Raw genomic sequence first — 18,983 nt, forward strand, 5'->3', positions numbered from 1 at the left:
CCTTGACTGTTGGTGTTCTCACCTTTATTCCTGCAAACATACCTCTTGTTATTATGGCCAAACAGCTCAATCTTTGTCTTGTCTGATCCTTTGGCTTGTCCATGTGGGTAGATGAAAATTTTCGACGAGTTCAAAGGTGCTGATTTTGGAGTAGGGACTACTTTTTTGGTCGGCACCCTCTCAGTCCATGGCACTGTGAGTCTTGATGGTTCCTGGGTTGTTCACCTTAACCAGTTTCCTCTTATCTTCCAGACCTTGGGAAAATGTTGATTTTTTAATAAGTGTGGGAGTATGTTATTTGAGCTTGTATGTATACTTTTGACTATGTGCAAGAAAATCCAAAATACATTTCAAAATTTAAATGATACGCCTTTGACGTGGTATATCAAAGGTGTACGCTGTGCCATGATTCAACCCTGGAAAAAGAACAATTCAAAGAAATAATCAAAAGCCAGAATTACATGACATTCATGCCCAAGATGAAAACGTATGTAAACTTTGGATCACAACTGCATGTGAAGCTGAGCACTAACTAAAGAAGGAAAAAAGAACTTTTATCAACTGGCTAGGCAGAGAAATAAAGCTGGAAAGGATGTGCAGCAGGTTAGGGGGTTTACAGATGTACTAACAAAGATTTCTTGTTGAGACTAAGAGAGGCCCTGATCAATGAGCAGCAGAAGGACTTCTTGCGAATCAGTAAGAGCTCTTACAGATACAACGTTTGCTTTGTGCATGTCAACAGATAAGTACAGAGAAGTCAGAAGAAGGTGCATAATGTCTGTGAATCTAATGACAGGTGATGATCAGTAGAAGCAAGACAGAATGCATGTGTGTGAATGAGACAGAGACAAGTATAAGAGTGAAGCTACAAACAGTGGAGTGAAATGTGGACACGTTTAAATACTCAGAGTCAACTATCCAAAGCAACGGACAGTAGGGATGGGTACCGGTCATGAACGGTAGTAACCAGACCGAAAAGCAGCGCACATTTCGGTGCTTTTTTTTTCCTGAGCTGTGATACACTTTAGATTCTAGCCAATCATTTTACGTTTCCGAGGATAGTAGGCGGGTCCAGGTACGTACGTTCTTTTAGAGCAGAGCTGCAGATTAAAAATGCCCAAGGCGAAGCGGTCAAAGTCTGGCTGTACTTCACAGCAAAAGATGCAAACTCAGCAGCTGCAACAAGTGCTTTAAGCTGATACTGTGATACTGTCAAAGGAGGTAACACCTCAAATCTGATGAAACACCTGGCGACGCATAGCGTTTTTTTAAAAGCCGAGAAATGCGCCGTATTTGATAGCTTGCTGCGAGACCTCACACCGAGCACATCTACTGCGGGTGTGGTGCCTGTTATCGACCCGGAGTTAGCAACATCCCCCAAAAACCCGAAGAGGAGAGTCCTGGCCCCTAGCCCTGCCAGTGTAGCAGAAATGATGAGGATGATGATGCAGCAGCAGCCGTTCTTCTCTGCGTGAGTAGCTTAATGTTGTTCGTGTGTAATTTACGTTGAGTAGGCTAACCATGTTATTACATTAATGCATGTAAGGTGAACTAGCAAACACCATCATAGCTACATGCAGCTGTCTTCTTGTTTGATGGCAGATACTCCCTTCACCCTGGACAAAAAGGCTAAAATGAAGAAAAAGTGGAAAACAGTTAAACATGAGAGGTTTTTGGACAAAGTTTGTGTTTTTTCCATTGTTTAAGCTGCTTCCAGCCAAGAGTGATACCATATATGCCCCATAGCTGCAGAAAAGGCTAACATTGTTATCTTTTTACAAAAAACAGCTGAACATGAGAGGTTTTTGGACCAATTTTGTGTTCTCCATTCTTTAAGCACCGGTTTGAGCACCGTTTAAGCACCGGCACCATTTCAAAAGTACCGGTTTGGCACCGGTATCAGATAAAACCTAAACGATACCCATCCCTAACGGACAGTGCACAGAGAGGTGAAGAAGAGATCACAGGTAGGTTGGAGTAAATGGAGGCGATTATTAGAAAAACTTTCCTTTACGCTTGGTGTGAACAAACTCTGTAACACACTTCCACTTGTGTTTGTCAGCACTTGGGGAGCCCCAACCGGTTGGGTCTGGAATCCCAGAAAGCACTGTGCCGTCCCTGCAACAGGTTTCAGGAGATACAGACAAAAAGGACTCTGGACGATTCATAATGTCATAGGAGGATAGAAAAAGCCAAGCCAACCAAGTGGCAGCGTGAAAACAGAACTGAAGACACTTGCAGGATTTAGCTAAAAATGACTGAGGCCAGAACATCAAAAAATCTGCCTCTCCCTACAGCAAACCTGAGGTTATTTGACCTGCACGCTGCATATTTAGTACGCTAGAATAAACAAACTGGTATTTCAAAGGAACTTTAGTGTGGGAGCTGGCAAAGTAGCCGACTGACAGACGGTGTCCTGTTAGTGGGCAGGGGAAAGGTGGCACCACCACACAGGACTGCCTGTGATTCAGAGGGGGAAATGTTATCGCAGTAAAGCTGTAAACACAAAATGTTCCAGAGCTCCCCTACGGGAATTGGGGCACTAACACATAAAGCTCATTGTGCCCGAGGAAGCTGGAAAACCATGTACACTAAAAAAATCAAGTCATTTATAATGAAACGACAGCACATAAGGTATTGTACGTGAGAAAAAAACAGGCCTGGCTGTATTTTGTTTCCTTTGGTGAACTAGCAACATTACTTGTTTACTTAGTAGCCAGCAGCACGCATTAACACCCGGTGACAAATACTCAGTGTTACTGGGAACTAAAATTAGGCATAGGTGTTTGTGCTGATATTCAACTGAACTGAGGCCATTTATTCAAAGGGCTCTTTGAAAGTCTTCAAGGTTTAGGGTGTGAAAATTTGGGACCAACCTGGATGGACAGCATGCGTTTGAAATCTGGGTTTCTGTAGCTTTAAAATAATATTTATACAATCAAATCAAGCCAAGGAAACTCATTTGTAAACAGAACAATGTTAGTATTAAAGCTATTCTTGCTTCTGCTGTTGTTGGTCCTTAAACCAGCCGTGGAGAAGAGCAAAGCTTTAACACACACTGAGGAGAAACTGAGTTTTAAAAACAATCAAAGTTTTCACTGCAGCCGCTTCCTGTGTTTTTACCTTTTTTTCGTCTTTGACGTTCTTTCACATTTCTTCCACTTCCAGTGTCTTCCAAACACCACCATCACCAGAGATGGGCAGTAACACGTTACTGTAATCTGATTACTTGTTTCAAGTAACGAGTAAAGTAAGGGATTACTATTGCAAAAACGGTAATTAGATTACCGTTACTTTCCCGTAGGAACGCTGTGTTACTGCGTTACTAAAACCGTGATTTTTTTGCGAGAATGTCTCATGACAGTGACGTAAGCGAGTGCGACGTTCGTGACAACAGCTGTGTGCAGATCAACAATGGATCATATATCGAGTGCAGAGAGAGTATGAGCGTGCAGTGTTTAAAGCGTGGAAGTACTGACCTTACTTTGAGTTTGATTCCATAAAAAGTGACAAAAACATTAGTGTCCGTTGTGCGTGGGAAGAAAACTTCTTTTTACAGCGAAAAACCCCTAAACTTCCAAACAAGCACTGAGTAGCTACGACGTAATGGGAAACTCACAGAGAAACTCGCGGATTCTTCCACTGACCGCTGCACACCTGCACCAGGGTAAACCTCCGCCTACCCCACTCCTGCTTTACAGGTGAAAATAGAGCAACAGGACCGCTAGTCTTTGACTTTATTTATTTTCTGCTGTGTTTTACTTGCATCTATTTGAAAGACTGAGTGTAAACACACAAAATATTTTATTTTATGTGCTGGAATGTGCAGAAAATAGGTTTAAATGTTAAACTAATTTCTTCCAGTCAGTGAATGTTGCATATAATTAAATTTTTGCTTGATGCATAAAGTTAAAAGATTAAAACTAATAAAACAAGTTTTAAAAAGAGACTTTTCCATTTGATTACATTTTGTATGATGATTATGCAGAAAAAGTAGAATTGGGCTGAAAGATCTATCACTTTATCACCTATTCAGGTTGTAAATCGTGTTTTTAAAAAGTAACTAAGTCATTAATTACTTTTGAAAATAAGTAATCAGTAAAGTAACGGGATTACGTTTTTGGGGAAGTAATCAGTAATTAGTTACTGATTACTTTTTTCAAGTAACTTGACCAACACTGACCATCACTCCCTTCCCCGTATGCTGTGGCTGTGTACTGCCAGCAGGGGCTCATGTGCCACAAACAACCACTCTGGTTCTTTGATGTTGTTGTCAGCCTGAGCCACAGAGAAGGCCTAAGTCATGATATGAAATGGATTTCTTTATAATGAAATGAAAGCTAATGTTTAAAAACAGTACAAGTGTCCACTAACTGTTTTTCTGACTTGAGCAAGTTTGACTTTGAGTTGAGGCCTCCTTGTCTCCTGCTCTGTCCCACATTTGTCATCCGCATTTATGAAGTGAGAAACAAAGGAAATTGTTACCTTTGACAACTTACTGGTTGGTGGTAGAGCGGGTGACCTACTTACCGGAAGGTTGGTGGTTCCATCCCATTCTGCTCTAGTCTGCATGCCAAATATCCTTGGGGAAGATGCTAACCCCATGTTGCCCGCCGATGCATCCATCGGAGTATGAATGCGAGTGAATGTTAGATAGAAGCATGAAAAACCTTAGATAAAATGCTTGTATGAATGGGTGAATGCACGAGTTGTATAAAGCGCTTTGACTGCTCAGTGAGAGTAGAAAAGCGCTGTATAAGAATCAGTCCATTTACCATGATGAAGCAATGTGATGACAAAGTTCAGTGAAACCTCATATTCTGACATTCATATTTATGCTGACACCTGGCATAAACCATTTCGTACAAAGACCTACTCTGCAGAATAATGCTTTATGCTGGTTTTTGCAGTGTTTTATTTTATGATTAAAAGGTCTTAGAGGATGTAATCTTTAAAAAAAACATTCAAGTCGTAGTTTCACTGTACAAAACTCTCAGATTTCAACTTGAACAAGAGCTTCCAGGACTTTTGGTTAGTGCTGCACCATAGTGACCCATACTATATTAGATAGTTTATATGGTAAATGGACTGGTTCTTATATAGCGCTTTTCTACTCTTCTGAGCACTTTACACAACTTGTGCATTCACACCCATTCGCACACTCATACTCCGATGGATGCATCGGAGAGCAATTTGGGGTCAATATCCTGCCCAAGGATATTTGGCATGCTAGGGGAAGCCAGGAATCGAACTACCAACCTTCCGATCAGTAGATGACCTGCTCTACCGCCTGAGCTACAGACACCCCATATTAGGTCGGTTTTCCTGTTGTACCTGATGTGGCTGGATGACAGGAAATGACTTGACAATAACAAGTATGTCCTTTTACAAGTATTCTTGGCATACATGAGAAGTTTGAGACAGAATTCATTTGCAGCCTTCCTGCATGGAGGCCAGGGTAATCAGGTAATCTCTACACACGACACTGAAGACTAAACCCAGCAGTTGTGTTTGTATTAGCACTTTGATCTTTGGAAGCTAATCCCCACTCTCACTGTGCAGTTCCTGCGAGTTGTCCAACTGAATGCCACGTAAAAGACAGTCGGGTCAGAGACCTCTTTGTGTCTGTGTCAGCTTCTGATTTCTGGGTCAATATAGACTTCAAATGAGGCACTCTTAAGTTTTTTGATAAATGGTTTTATGCTTTTGATAACAGGATATTAGTGGTGCAGTGCTGTTTTGTTAGCTAAGTTTACTGTGGCTTCCCAACTTGTGCAGATTTGGGTTCTTTCACATATTGACAAATGGTGCAATGTTTTGGTTGGCTTTATGTTTTTTTCACAACCTCACCAGATAGGTCATTTCTTTCCCCCTACAGGTTTCGCTTACAGTTTTCCATGTACATGTTGCCTGGAAGGAGGCGCTGCTCTAAAGACAGCGTCATTGCAGCATAAGTAAAAAGGATCGCCCAAAAAGACTGTAAAATGAGTGAATGTAACCCTGAACTTTAAGATATGCAATGATTCATCACTACAAGTCCAATAGTAACACTGTGAGAAATCAGGAAGTCGTTTTTGACCAGAATATATCATTCAAAGTGTAAATTACATAAATATGTTTAATATTTGTGCATATACGCATTTGTACAACATCTCTACAATTAGAAACATTTTGTCTCCTAGGCTACGTTCACTCTGCAGGTCTTAATGCTCAATTCTGATTTTTTGATTTAATCCGATATTTTTGTCTGCTCGTTCACACTACAAATAAAATGCGACAGCAAACGCGCTCTAGTGTGAACGCTAAGCGCCCGCATGCGCAAAAGAAGACGTCACACACAACGCGCTCTGTTTAGACCCAGAGCAAACAGTATTGTTTGACTGATGGCCTTAATATAAAGACTTCGGACTTCACGTTTCCCAATTTTGCTTTAAGTTATTTTGTTATTTACATAATAATGTAAATAACCTAATAATGATCCTTATTGCTGTTTTAGAGGAGCGCTGCTTCAAAGGATAGTTGCAGATTTCCGTCAGAATCTGCAGATTATACAGTACAAATAAAATGTTCACGTTTCTCCAACGTTGTCTTCCCAACAGTTTCACCGGATGGACAGGAAGCGTTCGCGATGTCTTCTCGGGCACTGATAATTGGCGTCTGTCTTGTGTCAGTGACGTAAAAGACGGATTTAATGCGACATGACCATCAAACAGCAGCTTTCTAAAACATCGGATATGTATCGGATTCAGCACCACATACGAAAGTGACCCAGATCGGATTTGAAAATATCGGATTTGTGCCGTTCACACTGTCACACCATGATCGGATAGATGGGTCACAGAGGGTCAAAAAAATCGGATTTGATGCGCTTTCGCCTGCAGTGTGAACGCAGCCAGAGTGATGCTGAAAAACTAGTTCATGCATTTCTTACTTCTAGGCTGGACGACTGTAATTCACTATTATTGAGATGTCCTAACAACTCTCTAAAAATCCTTCAGTTGATCCAAACTGCTGCAGCAAGAGTCCTGACAGGGACTAGAAAGAGATGGAAGATTTCTTCCATATTGTCTTCTCTTCATTGGCTACCTGTTAAATCCAGAATCGAATAAGAAATCCTGCTCCTCTTAAATAATCAGGCCCCATCGTCTCCTAAAGACCACATAGGATCGTATCCGTCTAATAGAGCCGTTCAGGCTCATCTTCTGTGCAACCAGCTCCCAGTTTGGATTCACGAGACAGACACCTCCTCCACCAAGTTAGCGCTCCACCTGAACTTTGGACAACCTTATTCCAAAATGGGTTGAATTCATTTTTCTCCATGAACACCCAGAACACCTCATAATGACAAAGTGAAAGAAATTTGCTTGAAATTCATCAAAATTTATCAAAAATAAAACAAAATACATGTACATAAGTATTCACAGCCTTTACACAATAATATGTTGAAGCATCTTTGGCAGCAATTACAGTCTTACGTCTTTTTGACACTACAAGCACAGCTTGGTGCATTTTTACTCCCATTCCTCTTTACAGAACTTAAAGCTCGTCAGATGGATGGGAGCGTCACAGCCATGTGCTTCACCCCAATCCAAGGTCCTGAGGAGGTTATCATCAAACATGTCTTTGATCATTCCTGTACTTCAAATAAAATCCACTTTCAATGTATGAGAATAAAATAAAGCAGGATACTTTCCCCTTGCTTCCTGCAGTAAAGCCACTTGGCTGATGGCAGTGCTAGTAGCAGCTTCTAAGAAACATTCTCCAAAAAAACCCAATGAGCCACTCATCATCAGCCCACCCTGACACATTAACCACAGTGATGGATGGAAACACATATACTGCTAAAATTAGCCATCAGCCTGCATGAAACAGTAACACATTATTTCAAAGTGCTGCGGCTGGTTGAGAGATGTCCCCACCTTCAGAACCTGTTGCTGTGGCCCTGCTGGGGGAAAGATTTCACCAGTCCAGCCAAAACGAATACATAACAAGTGCATGTAAACATAAAAGAGGTTGTTGGCAATTTAAATTTTTAGACAACACAAGTGAGCATATTTTCTGCCAAGGTGTGACATGTTGAGGCGACTTCCCTGGATTCATCCGCCAGTGTTTTAACACATTATGGTCTCAACACATGCATTAATTTCAGTTCTGAGTCACAGTTTGGTAACGATTAAGAACCAAAAGATACTTGTTTAGGTTTAAGATCACGTTTTGGGTTTAAATGCCAGTTTCTCAAAAGACCCATCGGGCAGAAAACCACGAAGGCTAACTTCTCTCCCATATGCAGTTATTTAGTGTGGGAGCTGGCAAAGTAGCCAACTGACATTGTCATTTCATGTCATTTAGACTCTGTTTTATCTTATTTATTTTATTTTTTTGTTTTATCTGAGCACATACGTGTGTGTATTTACATATATATTTGTTTTTGTAAATGCAAGTATGTGTACTTGTGTATATATTGTTTTGTTTTTTTGGTTTTTTTTGGGGGGGGGGGGTTTCTATAGATGTCTGAAATAAAGATACAATACAATACAAAATACAAATTTGTTTTTTATGACAACTCTTATAAAGACTGCTGAAAATAGTAAAATTTAAAAAAAAAGTTCCCTTTAGCTAGATGTTGCAGTGATGCTTTTTTTCCTTCCTTTTTGCAGACAAATGCCGAGGATCAGTAGGAGCTTGGCCTGTTTTAAAGACAGTTACCTGGAGAGTGGCTACGTAAGAAAAATCAAACATGGAAAAAGTTCCCTGATCCTCGCAGGTCTGAGATGATCAGGTGATTTTTGTACCATCATACTATGATTTTTAGTTCCAGGCCCTCTGAGGGCATCAGGGTGGATAAATGTTGGTGCTTTTATTCACTTTATTATCGCCATCATCTTTGAGACCCAGATTAATTTTCCAGGGACAAAAAAAAAAAACAAAACATCTAAGATCTGTTGAAAACTGCAGCCTTGTCAAGTGTCATATTCTAAAGCTAAAAAAAAAAAATCACATACTGGCACCTATTCGAGTATGAAGGTAAAATTATTACTTCATTAATTACCAAATATGGTGTACAATAACACTGTATGTGTTTTGTTTTTCTGTATGTAAATAAAGGTATTTTCAGCATTAATTGATACAAAGTAACTATGAGCTGGTGAATAAAAACTGACCTGGAGTAAATTGCCTGATGTTTAACATTTCATGGGAAAGCAAGGCTGAGAAATGCTTTTTCTGAGGACTTGCAACATAAAAGCTAGATTCAGTTTATTAGTCCCACGTGTTTTTATGCTGGGACGAATCAGAATGTTAGCCTTGAAAAAATAACAAGTCACTAACTGTACTTAAAACAATGAGCCCATGAAAATTGACAGCTATATTCCACTGGAAAGGACTAAAGAAGTCATTTATATACATATATGTTTATGTGTATATATATATATATATATTTTTTTTTCTTTCCATATTTTTATGAAATTTAAAGGTACTAGATTTAAATGTAAGTTGCTGGACCACTGAAAACACTGCACAGGCTAACATTAACCCCCTAACAGACTAAATGTATTAAAGGTTCACTTCATGTGAACTAAAACGAGGAAAAAGGAAAACTAGGAATTTTTGGCTTTTCTCACATTTGAATTCACTAATCACTGAAACCTTAATCTGACGCCGAGCGTACATTTTCCTACAGGTTGCTCGTCAGCTTGATGGGCTTACTCAGCAGCAGTGTAGCTTTCCTCTGGTCTAGAGCTCCCTCTCCTGGTCATTGGCAGACATGCCACTAAAGAGGTAATCATGCTTTAACTTATAACCAATCAATAGTTTTTATATGTAAATAAAAAGGATGACGTTCGCGTCAGTGAATGTTGCTGAAACAGCCAGGACTGAACTTACACAGTTACTTAACAGTAAAACTGTAAAACACACAACAATGAACCAGGAGAGTCAATAAAGGCCACGTGTCTCTGATCATTTATTCTTTGAAATTAATATCAGCTTAACAAAAGTATGTAAAAGTTCAGTTTTTAAAACTGTGATTAAAAACGTAGCGAGTACAGTCTGAAATCATTTATTCCTGCAAGTGAATCTGCTACACAATGTTAAAATCTGCGACTGAACTGATTGCATCATCAACTGTTATTAAACAAGTACAGAGAGGTATTTCATTAGGTTCCTCTAATTACAGGCTTTCAAGGCTGAAGCTTTGCTTTGTCTGCAGCAGCCGATCACTGACCAGGATCACACGGAGCTGCAGAGCTACACTGACCGTCCTCTGTTCAGTCCGTTCATCTCTTTCACCTTCACGGCTCGACCGTGGAGACACAGCTGGTACACCGTGCAGCGTTTGTAGCTTTGAAAATTAAAAGACGCAGACTAATAGTGTTCTGGTTCCATGTCAGTTCATCCAGTCCAGATCATCATCATCCTCATCATCACCAAACAGAGGAGCAGGTGGTGGACGCCCCTTTAGGCTCTGGACACAAAGCAGAAGCAAAAAGAAGAAGAAAATCACAAATAGTGTCCAAGTGCTATAACATCTCTGACACAACACAGGGGAGGGGCTGGGTTTAGTGGGATGAGGTAAAAGCGCTCAATCAAATCTGAGAGCTTTGCCTGAACTCTACAGATCCTTCCTTACCATCTCCTCTTCCTCTTCCTCCTCGCTGGGTGCTGCAGGGGGATTGGCAGGAGTTGTGTTCTGGAAAAATGGCTCCTCTCCATTTTCCTCATCAATTCTCCCAGTCAGACTGAGAGAATAGCAGAAAGAGGTGGGGCGAGGCAATAAAGGCAGCAGGATAGAGTTTATACAAGCGGTTAGTTAGCAGGAGGGTATGTCAGTAATGAAGACATAAATATGTTGCAAGTTACTAGAGGTGGGAATCACCATACATCCCACGATACGATATTATCACAATACTTAACGCACGATACAATATTGTTGCAATTTTTTAAAATATTTTGCGATATTCAGATTCTGTACATAAAGGTAAACTTTATCAATATTCATTTTCTCTAATATCAAAGTCTCACACTCAGTCTTTCTCTCATTTCAGTTTGATTGTTGACAAACTGAACGGTTTGTATTACAGTCTAGTCCAACTTAACTGAATCAACCATCTGGTACAATTATAGCTATTCTGAACTATGCAGTTTATGAAAACTATGCAGCCCCTTCAGCAACTGAAGAATTTGAAAGTAAATTAAAACAAAATATAATTTTACATTAAATAAAAAAGTTTTAAACTTAATTAAAATAAAACATGTCTTAAATTAAAATAAGTAAACTGTCATGTTTATTGCTGCCAAAGAAAAGTGAAACACATTTGGACAGTGAAGGAATGTCAGGATTCTTGCTCAGAAAAAGGATCAACATGCTCTGAAGTCAGAGCACAAAAACCTTTTTGTAACAAAATATCGATTTCTGCTGTCCCTGTATCCATACATTATTAGCAAACAAAATATCACCATGCTACACAGTATCCATTTTTCCCCCACCCCTACAAGTTACAAGTCTTTTGTTGGCCTTTAAGACTTCTTAACACTCTCTATGCGTTTACGTGACATTATTCATTGGCTCCACTGGTAAACTTTCGAGTATTACTGACAGCTGTTTGCCACCACAGTCTAAAAAAAGAATACTTGAAACGTGATGCATTCAAGGACGCATTTATAAGCACGAATTATAAGTCCTCACATGACGACGTACATGAGCCCTGCTGTTTAAAAAAACGATTAAATGTGTCATGAAATAATAGAAATGACTTTGTACAATTAAAGCAACCATGTAACAGATCAATGTTCACTCTGTCCTGTGTGTATAGTTTTACTGAAACATTGTTGTGATTGGCTGGAATAACATTAACCATAAAGTGTGTATGAAAAATGGACGCAGCTTCCCAGTCTGTAGGGAGGCCGATGAGGCTTTTTGCTTTGTGACAAGCCGAGCCACAAAATCAAACTCGTGACTTTACCACCAGCCGTTATGACCTGTACTCACCTGTTCTCTCCCGAGGTGTCCTGAAGTGCACTCGGTGGGGGAGGCGGGTTGGATGGGGGTCCAAAGGCTTTATGAGAAGCAGCATTTTTTTCTCCTACATCCTCTCCATCATCCTCCACGCTGTCCACGCATGCCTCGCTGGTCACTGCAGCGGTTGTTTCCGACACAGCACCTTGCCCATCGTCAGGTGAACGCTCATCTGGATCCAAAGACTTGCTGGTGTCTTTATCTTCTGCAGAGCTTTCAGGAGCAGGTCGCTGCCCCTCCTCCTCCTGTACCTCGCACTCTGCTGCTGCCGTTATTGTCAGCTCTTCCGATTCGAGTTCAGTCGTTGAAACTGGATGGATATGATGGATATCTGTGCTTTCTGAATGTTCTGCCTGAGTTGTTGTGTTTGACTCGCACACCGTCTCCTCAGCTGCTTCTTCCTGATCCTCACGAGTCTCCCTGACTTGATGAGAATCTGAATCAGCCACATGTTCCTCCTCCTCCTCCTTTCTGACCTCTGTCTCTCCATTTATGTGCACATTCTGGTGAGGTTCTTCTTCCTGTTGTTTCACATTTTCAACCTCTTCTTTCTCCTCTTCCTCCGCCGTTTCCTCCTCTTTTGTAATTGGTCTTGTTGCAGCCCCGCCTTTGGCACTAAGGAGCTGCAGAGTTACATTCTAGAAGAAAAGAAAACCACATTAACCCTTTAAGACCTACCATAGAACCAAGTCCGCCAGAGCTTATATTATATTTTTACATGCTGTGGAGCCATTTTTGGGAGCATTTCAAGTTGATATACATCAATACAACCATTACAGCCTAAATTTTAATAATATGTCTGCATTAAGTGCATAGTAATTACATAAATTGTAAAAAAGTGCAATAAACTACAAAAAAATTGAAAATCGTTTTTGTTTTTTAACATATATTTCTAGTTAGAGAAATTTAAGAGGCTTATCCCTCAAAACTGTAAATACAAAAAAGTTGCACAAAATAGTTTCCCACCACAGGAAATTTATTTTGAGTGTCTTCATAGTTTTATTTTTGAAATACACCAATTTTTATATACTGCAGGAAAAACAAAAATAAATATTATAATGCAAATTTGCAAAAAAGCAGCATCTGCATCAAAATAAACTATTTCCAGCAGTGCAATATGAGTCCTAAGCATCCCAGAAACCACACAGAAAGTCATAAAGTCAAACATAACTTTTAAAAACACCAGTATAGGCTCATGAGGCCTTGATGGTAAAAAACGACATTTCTGCAAAATGACGTCACTTCCGGTTTTGGGCAGGACATGGCGGACATGTGATAGTTCGTGCTGATGGACGTAGGAAGTGTTCGGCAAAGCGTGTTTCTGGAATATTATGTTTTTGTTGCTGCAAGCGCTTTTTATGCAGTTTTTGCAAAACTATATGTGGAAGGAAACTGTGACAGAGGACAAGCTGATGGCATAAGATGTAAGTACAACTCCTCCGGTTTCATATGCAAAAAAAATTATTGCGCTAGCTCACGTGGTTGCAGAGCTACCGAGATTTAAAAATAGTTACGCAAAACGGAGCGTGCAGCTCTGACCGGTTTTAAAGGGTTAACGGCTGGTTCCAGAATTCTGTGATTCAAACCCAAATGCCAGTCAAACACTTCCATTATCATGAGATGAGGGCTGTGATTGTACAATATGGATAAATGAACAGTGTCTTTCCACCTGTGGTGATGTAAGACACCAAAAGATGTGCCGATTAGTCCAAACATTTAAGAACTCTGAATTTCTGCACAAAGGCTGCATATAAAAAAGAAAGGTGTGGTCTCTGGCTCTGCTGCAGTGGGGGGGTGGTACAGTAAGCTCACGGGGGGGCGGTGCCAGGAGGTCTGAGGGGACAGGTGAAAGGAACTGGAACTAATGAACTCTTGGCGTGTGTGGTGTGGCAAGGAGCTGCAAAGCTGGCTTCCTGGTTGAACATAAGCTGCCGAAGCAGTGGAAGTGTTTTAGAATAAAGGCGCTACGACTGACACTCGACTGCTGTGAGGCTCCTGATCGCTTCAAAAGGATTTTACCTTAATGGTAGAGACAATGACCCCCAGCACAGCCTGGCCGGTGTAGGATTCAGTGAGATCAAACTCCCCTCGCAGTGAGTGGAACACTCCGTTCATCACACGCTTCACCTATAAGAACACAAATGATGAGTAATGTCCCAGCATGCACTGGTCTTAGACTTCACACAGCATCACACTAATGCGCAAACTTTTACTTCAGCTTATTGATAAGCGCTTTGAGTGCTCAGAGTAGAAAAGCGCTATATAAGAACCCGTCCATTTACCAGCTGTGATCCATGATGTGTACCCACACTAGTAAACCCGCTGATTATGAGTGAGAACACGTGTTTGGTATTTTTAGGACTAAATCATAGAAGAAGAAACTCTACGTCCCAAAATCAGACCTACTGTTGATCGATCAGAGCGTACTACAAAGGTTATGATGATCGGTCGTGCTGTCTCAGTTTAAAGGAGCGTGAACATAATCCTGTATTTCATGCTCCTCACTCCATTTTTCTATATTATTCATTATCTTCACTCATCACATTTCATCTAATGATGTTTGATTTTACAGGAGCTGCAGAGCCATCACTGCTCTGACCGAAGCTTTAAGCAACCATGACTATGGTGCAAATCAGCACTTTGACTTCCTGTTGAACCTGATGTCTCAGATACGTCTGAAGGTTCTCAGTCATCTAGGTCACGACTTAAAAAGAAGAAACTTGTTTTTGTGTCTCAGCTCCTTAGACTGATTTCTCAGAGAAACCTGCTGTCCTAACTGTTGGCTTCTCATAAAAAAGATGGAGATATTTGTGTCGTTCTACATAGAAAACAAAATGAGAAAATGAATTTACTGAAGCATTATTTATGATACAAACCTGTGAAAAACTGTCATTTAAATCAAATTAGGTTATAATTCGGCCTCTGAACATATATAAGAGATTCTGTTAAATATAAATGTCGACCTCATGCCAGGAAGATTTTAATAATTTTATTTTACCAGGACAGATTTTCCAGATTTTACCTGCTCAGCAGCTTAAAGCTTTTCATAATGGCCAAAATGTTTCTATATAAGCATATATATCATGTTAGGACTCGACACAGAGCCACGATGCTACCACACAGGTCAGAATGAGGTCTGCGACTGTCTTGCTGAAATACGCAAAACATCTGGATGAAATCAAACATTACTCACACATATATACAGATATATCATTCAGTGGGGCAAGTGTGACAGAGGCGACAGGAGACTGACAGAAGTGAAAGAGTCCAGGCCCAGAGAAGCTGGCATCTTCATGTGATTGCTTTCGTCTTTGTTGTGTGATGCCGTGTTCTCCACAGCAGAGTCGTGTCTGCTTTCAGTGCAGTCCTGTCTCAGCATCTGAACATCATCAATGTTCGATACAGGTTTTTTGTGCCGTGCGTACAGACACTGCTCAAGATTCTCTGATTCTTTTACTGATATTCTGTAACATATATTATAAAACCAGCCAATACTTTACAGTTGTGCATGTAGAAATATTATTTTTAAACTGTTGAACTATGTGCCCACACAGCCTCTCAAAGTCTGGGACCTTTCCCCAACTTTACTTCTAAAAGACTTGTTTCATAAACCAAACCGTAAACCATTTACTTTATATGGGAATTATTTTTTACCATAACTTTCTGTGTGTTATGACAAATCACTGGATTCTGCTTATATTTACATTTAAATCTCAGCTTTTTTTGTGTTTGTTAAATTGTACATTAAGAAGTTTCCCTTAAAAAAAAGTCAAATTCCTGCCAAACATTTTCTATAATGTACATGTTGCGTGGGTAAAGTTACTAGATACACTTGAAAGTATCTCTCAACACGTCAATATAATAAATAAGAAATGGTTTTAAAGTGGGTTCAACCTATATTTAACATGACAGACTCAACATCAGAAACCAGTACTGGATTGGAAACATCAGGCAGCCTCGTCTTATGGAAAACAAGCTGAAAACTAAGACGAAAGCACCCTGTGTTGTAACTTTATTGCAGTTTATTGTTTGATAACAGCATTTTGGTTATTTTGTAAGTGATTTAAGTGTTAGTCACATGTTTAGTGAGAGCTGTTAATTATAGATTTAATTTTCTGCTAAAGGGGAGCATTTAACAGGTATTTTCATTAGAAAACTGTGTTTCCCAGAATCCTTTGTGGTAGACGAAAGTTACTCCGGGTTTTAGCTAGCAAAGAAAGTTTCGGGAAGCCATTATGTTGCTCTGATGTCGAGAAGTTTTTTTGTTGTACATTCCCCTTTTTGAAGCCTTATATAAAGACTATCGTTTCTACAACTGATGTCCGATCCATTTTTTTGGGTAAGTGGATTCGCCACACCACCCTGCACTGGCATCTGGAGGCATTAATGAGCTGCTGCTGATCATCTCTGATTTTCATTCTGTGGTTTCTATCAGCTAAACAGCTTCTTAAAGTGACAGATGAAGACAAAGGCTGCGCTGCACCTTCTATTAATTGTTCTGTTTGAAAGATCTCATGTACGTCTCACCTCTGCTGCAGTGTCTCCAGAATCCTCCTGCTCTTCCAGTTTGCTCTCCAGTTCTGCCACTCGTCTTTGCAGCTTCTGTCTTACAGTTGCTCCCTGCTGCTCCAACGCTGTGTACTTGAAGGGAATAACATGACATAAATATATGTAATGTAAATCACAAAGGTGTGGTTGTAACCCCTCCCACCCCATGCACGCCTCCATGATGATCCTTACGACGACTCCTCACTCTGTAGGTGATTTTCTTGAGGATTAATAACAAAGCTATTCTGTCATTCAGATGGTGCAGTATCACCAACAGTTTTTCATTGAATGTTTGTTTCATCTCGCATCATACGCTGCTACTCTTTTATCCATTTGCACAATACTGTCACTTTAAAAATCACCTGCACTGATAAGCTTCAGGATTTAGTTATATTGTTACTTGTTACAGTTATTTCATCTTATATTCTGCACTATCCTACTGTATACTTGTATTCTATTGTACATATTGTATCTTATTCCTCTGTTCCTCTGTCTCTCTCGCTGCACTGAGCATGTGTACAAAACAATTTCCCTCAGGATAAATAAAGTCTTCTTATCTTATTTTAATCAGTCATAACAGACATTTATCAGTTACTTCCCAGAGAAACTAACAGAGGAGTCCCCGCCACACTTATTAACATCACCTTTAACATCAGGATTCTGTGTAGCTCTGCTTTTTGCTCAGGCGAAAATGTCAAGATTTGGCTCCAGCTTAGGCACAGTCTCCGTGCTAAAGGGCTAAATATTCCTGGGTAGTGACGTCGCTGAAAAAATGCATTCCCAGCTAATAATAAATATTTAATCTTGTTAGACAAGATGAGTTAAATGCAGTCATCCATCTTACTTTTTCCTGAAGAGCGTGCAACTCCTCATAATGCTTGTGTTGCTGCAGCAGACTTTGTTCTTCTGAGTCTCTCAGTTGCTTCAGAGCTGAAAACTAGTGACAGCAAACATGATTCAACAACAACATGTAACGTGTTCGTGTCCCAATATAAACTTTCTCAACTTTAAAGTGAACAATTGAAGAAACTACTGCTGAGTGGCCCAGGACACCGCAGTAATGAAACGTGGTAGTATTATATTATATTATATTATATTATATTATATTATATTATATATGTGGAATGTTTGCTAAGTGCTCGAAGTGCCAAAGGGCGTAAAATGAACATATGAGAGCACGATCTCATGCACCTTTTCCTGCAGCTGGGTTAACTTGTCCTGCAGAGCCTCTCGCTGCTCTGTCAGTTCAGCCACCTCTCTGCTGTGCTGCTCTTTAGCTGAAGCCAACATCTGGGAACATTTGCCCTTCCATTCCTGCTCGAGCTCCGCCTGCAGCTGAGACAGCTGCAACAAGCATGTAAAGCAACGTTAATGTTCACAAAACACTCTGTTGATCTTTCGATTTAGACGATGTGATCGCCCTCGGGCTGGATGCAGAGATGTGACCTGTTCTGATGCAGCGTTGTCACTGCTGGTCCTGGCCTTGCGAAGTTGAGCTCGGAGGTTGTCCAGCTGCTGCTGGCTGCTCTTGCGGAGCTCCTCCACCTCCTCGTCCCGACGCTGACGCTCCACCTGCCATTTCTTCTTTCTTTCTGAAAGTGCCTAAATGTGAGGCAAACCTTTTTGTCAGACATCCCTTTTTGATTTAAAGAAAACCTTTTGTTTCCATGGTGACTGGGTATTGCTGTAATTCATTCACAAAAGAATGAAATCCACCTACTCGTTCTAGGCTCTCCTTGTCAGTCTTCAGGTCCTGCAGCTCCTCTTCCATGGTGTTCACTTTCAGCTCCGTCTCTTTGCGTCTTTGTTTCTCTGAGCGGTGCTGAGTCTGAACCCTCTCTGCCTCCTCCTTCAGCTCTGAAACACATGAACACACAGATGGTTAGTCCGGTCCATTTTTCAAAAAATAGTCTGACATCTTCTCCTTTGCTCTTCATGTACCAGGCACTAGATGTTCTTACACAGGGTTGCCTTGATTTTCTTGTTGCTAAAGTCACACATGCATATTTTTTTAAATCAAACGTTTTTGTTAAAGTAACATTCGTAGCTCAGATGTTGGAAGGGAAATTATTTGTGTGGTCGGTTAGCTCTGGCCGCACGTTTACAGGGAAAGACAAGTTTTAAGACATGGACAGAACTTTCCAAACCACCACAAGGACACTGTGAGGCTGCTCTCCATTTCAGCAAGAAGGGAAAGCGTGAGCTCCCTGCATGGTCGAGAGTAGAGAGAGCATACCATTAAGGCATTCGTTGAGAATGAAGAATTCAAAGAGAATTAAAATATTCAAAACTATCCATCCATGCATCCATGGATGGATGGGATGGATGCATCCATGGATGGATGGGATGGATGCATCCATGGATGGATGGGATGGATGCATCCATGGATGGATGGGATGGATGCATCCATGGATGGATGGGA

General features: G+C 40.5%; 1 protein-coding gene across 2 annotated transcripts in view; it reads right to left on the reverse strand.

Moving 5' to 3' along the window:
- Window positions 1-9,907: 9,907 nt before the first annotated feature.
- fkbp15b (FKBP prolyl isomerase family member 15b) overlaps window positions 9,908-18,983 on the reverse strand; it is a 30,038-nt gene continuing 20,962 nt past the window's right edge. Inside the window, exons 22-30 of one of the 2 annotated variants that reach the window (XM_006802544.2) lie at window positions 18,282-18,418; window positions 18,008-18,163; window positions 17,753-17,905; window positions 17,406-17,498; window positions 16,541-16,654; window positions 14,033-14,140; window positions 11,987-12,651; window positions 10,628-10,736; window positions 9,908-10,462 (exon numbers count right to left, since the gene is read on the reverse strand). In XM_006802544.2, the coding sequence (XP_006802607.2) occupies window positions 10,385-10,462; window positions 10,628-10,736; window positions 11,987-12,651; window positions 14,033-14,140; window positions 16,541-16,654; window positions 17,406-17,498; window positions 17,753-17,905; window positions 18,008-18,163; window positions 18,282-18,418 (1,613 nt within the window). In that variant the 3' untranslated portion in view covers window positions 9,908-10,384. The remainder of the gene's footprint in view (window positions 10,463-10,627; window positions 10,737-11,986; window positions 12,652-14,032; window positions 14,141-16,540; window positions 16,655-17,405; window positions 17,499-17,752; window positions 17,906-18,007; window positions 18,164-18,281; window positions 18,419-18,983) is intronic. The other variant, XM_006802545.2, reaches the window with a different exon arrangement.

The sequence above is a fragment of the Neolamprologus brichardi genome, chromosome 12 (assembly GCF_056152115.1).
Source record: "Neolamprologus brichardi isolate AB-2024 chromosome 12, ASM5615211v1, whole genome shotgun sequence".
Taxonomy (NCBI): Eukaryota; Metazoa; Chordata; class Actinopteri; order Cichliformes; family Cichlidae; genus Neolamprologus; species Neolamprologus brichardi.